This window comes from Fulmarus glacialis, unplaced genomic scaffold (assembly GCF_000690835.1).
Source record: "Fulmarus glacialis isolate BGI_N327 unplaced genomic scaffold, ASM69083v1 scaffold19776, whole genome shotgun sequence".
Lineage (NCBI taxonomy): Eukaryota > Metazoa > Chordata > Aves > Procellariiformes > Procellariidae > Fulmarus > Fulmarus glacialis.
The window spans coordinates 2412-4723 of record NW_009220245.1 but is presented as its reverse complement, the minus strand read 5'-3'; the positions used below and the strand labels follow the sequence as shown (position 1 = coordinate 4723).

General features: G+C 54.5%; 1 protein-coding gene across 1 annotated transcript in view; it reads right to left on the bottom strand.

Annotated features, from left to right (window-relative positions):
- Positions 1–2067: 2067 nt before the first annotated feature.
- Positions 2068–2312, bottom strand: part of LOC104078881 (LIM homeobox transcription factor 1-alpha-like) — a gene marked incomplete at its 5' end in the record, with an annotated part of 1334 nt that continues 1089 nt past the window's right edge. Inside the window, one exon of the mRNA XM_009580698.1 lies at positions 2068–2302. Coding sequence (XP_009578993.1) covers positions 2068–2302 — 235 coding nt within the window. The remainder of the gene's footprint in view (positions 2303–2312) is intronic.

The following is a 2312-nucleotide window of genomic DNA, read 5'->3' as shown; positions in this document are numbered from 1 at the left end:
TTGTTGTAAAGAAGGTTGTCTGGCCTCCCTTTTCTTTTGTCACTTTGGCTGGGAGTCATCTCCACTGCCTACAGATGTCTGAGGGTTGGCTGTTCACAGCTGAGCTAGTGCTGCACAGTCCTGCTGTGCTCCGTGGAGAGCCCCAGCAAGCCCCTCACTGCCACCTCAGGTGGGAGCCAGAGACAGATGCGTCACCCTCCAGATCCCCCAATCTCTGTCCATCGGCCACAGAGGACCCTCAGGGGCCAGTTCAGAACCAGACCAGAGAATGTTTGATATCAAAAACCCAAGGAGCAGAAGCTTCACCATACCCTACCCGACACCTTGCCGACTTTGGAGATGATTCAAACCCTTCCCTCTCCGAGTCAACGGGACACCCCATGCAAGAAGAGACCAGGCTTTTTTTTTTTTTTTCCCAGAGATTTTTTTGTCTTTTTAATTTCATCTTGGTATGTGATTTCTGACAGTGTGTCAGCATCTCCCGCCGGGTCAGCCATCTCCAGACCCTGCTACATTCAGTGTCAGATCGTACGGTGGCGATGAGCCAGTGTTTTGAGCCTCACAGTCACTTGCATGTCTTTACGGGTTGTCGCTTACATCATTTGTGAACAGCAGCACAAAAGGACACAACGCATGAAAACGAGAGTGGGGATGAGGTGAGGGTCAGCTGAAGGCTCGACCCTAAGGAGAACTTTCCCCAGGTTCCCACGGCTCCTGCAGGATGAACCTGAGCACGGGGTGGGAAATGTAGGGCTCTCCCTCCTTTCTCCTTTGCCCGAGGGTGGCGATACCGGCTGCAGTGTCTTCCAGAGCCAGGACAGCAGCTCACACTGGTTTAGCACCCATATTTGAGGGTACGGGATGGAGTTGCTGGCGGAGGCAGGCTGGATCCTGCCGCGGGAAGGAGAGAGGTGATGCAGAGAAGCAGAGCTGAGCCCCGATGGGCCGGGATGTCCACCAGCTCCAGCAGCGTCGTCCACCCTGCACCGACCTCCTGGACATGTCCAGCGGTGGGGACAGGACCTGGCCACCGTGCTGTCCCCATCGATCTGCTGGCGGAGGAGCAGGTCCCTGGAGCCAGCCCTGCTTTGGGTTTCAACTGCACCTCAAAACCAGCGGGGCAACCTGAGAGCACCAAAAATAACCAACCCCGAAACCCAAACCTATCGCCTGAAACGAACTGATGTTCCTTCCCTGCCACTGGGCTTTTGCAACCTAAACATAACGTTTATAAAAAGTAAATTATTTCATCTTATAACTTAAGTGCATTGAGTATTTCCTTAAATATGGTTCACGCTGAAAATAAAGTTACTTTTGCTGTACAGTAAATTTCTGATAGACTTAGAAATAAACTTTGTTGATACAATCTGGCAGGTGTGGCTGTGCAGTACATCACCCACAGCCCCACAGCTCTGCACACACACACGTGCGTGCCCACACACACACATACACACACGCAGCCCCCTCCCCGGGGACGGGGACGATGTTAGGGGTTTCTAGCTTTCTATATTCGCACGGGAACATCTATCTTAAAAGTCCCTGTGTTTAAACAGCGAGCGCTCAAGCTGGTCGAGGGAACAGAGGAAAAACCCCACAGCAAAATTTTCCCTGTGTTGCCCCAAAGCGTTGTCAGCTTTTCAAATTTCAAAGCCCAGCCGATGCTGCGGGCTCCCCCCGTGAAGGTCAGCAGTTTGCTCTTTCCGCCGCTCGGACCGAAGGTGGTGCAGAGGGGATACGGCACTGGGATGCTCCCACGGGAAGGGTTTCCCCCTCCCCCTGCCTTTCCCCCCTGCCAAAATGAGAAATTTGGTTCCCCGTTTGAAATTTGAAAACCCACCAGCCAGCTGCAAAAACCACTCCTGTCCCTAATCCTAGGCTCCTAAGAGAAACATGAAACTATGCAACCCATAACTTAACTCGCTCCTTGGGAATCCCAAGCTACCACATATTGTTTGACAGCATCCCAGGAGTGTCGCTTCCCCCTCCCTCCCAATCCCTCCTGGGTCCCAATCCCCCCTGGGGCAGCGCGGTGGCATCGGCTGCCCCGTGCCGGGGACCACGCCACGCTCAGGAGGTGAAGTAGGAGTTCTGCATGGAGTAGAGGTGGTCGATGGGGTTCCCCACTCGCGCCTGGAGTGGCCCCGCGTCCGCTGTGGCGAGGAAGCAGTCGCCCAGGTTGCTCAGTGAGGTATCATCGCTATCCAAGTCGTGGAAGAGGGGCTCGGCACCTTGGGAAGCAAGGAAGGAGCAGAAGGACTTCAGAGCCTGCTTTCTCCTCCGGCACCTTGGCAGTGCCGGGTACCCCCAGCTTT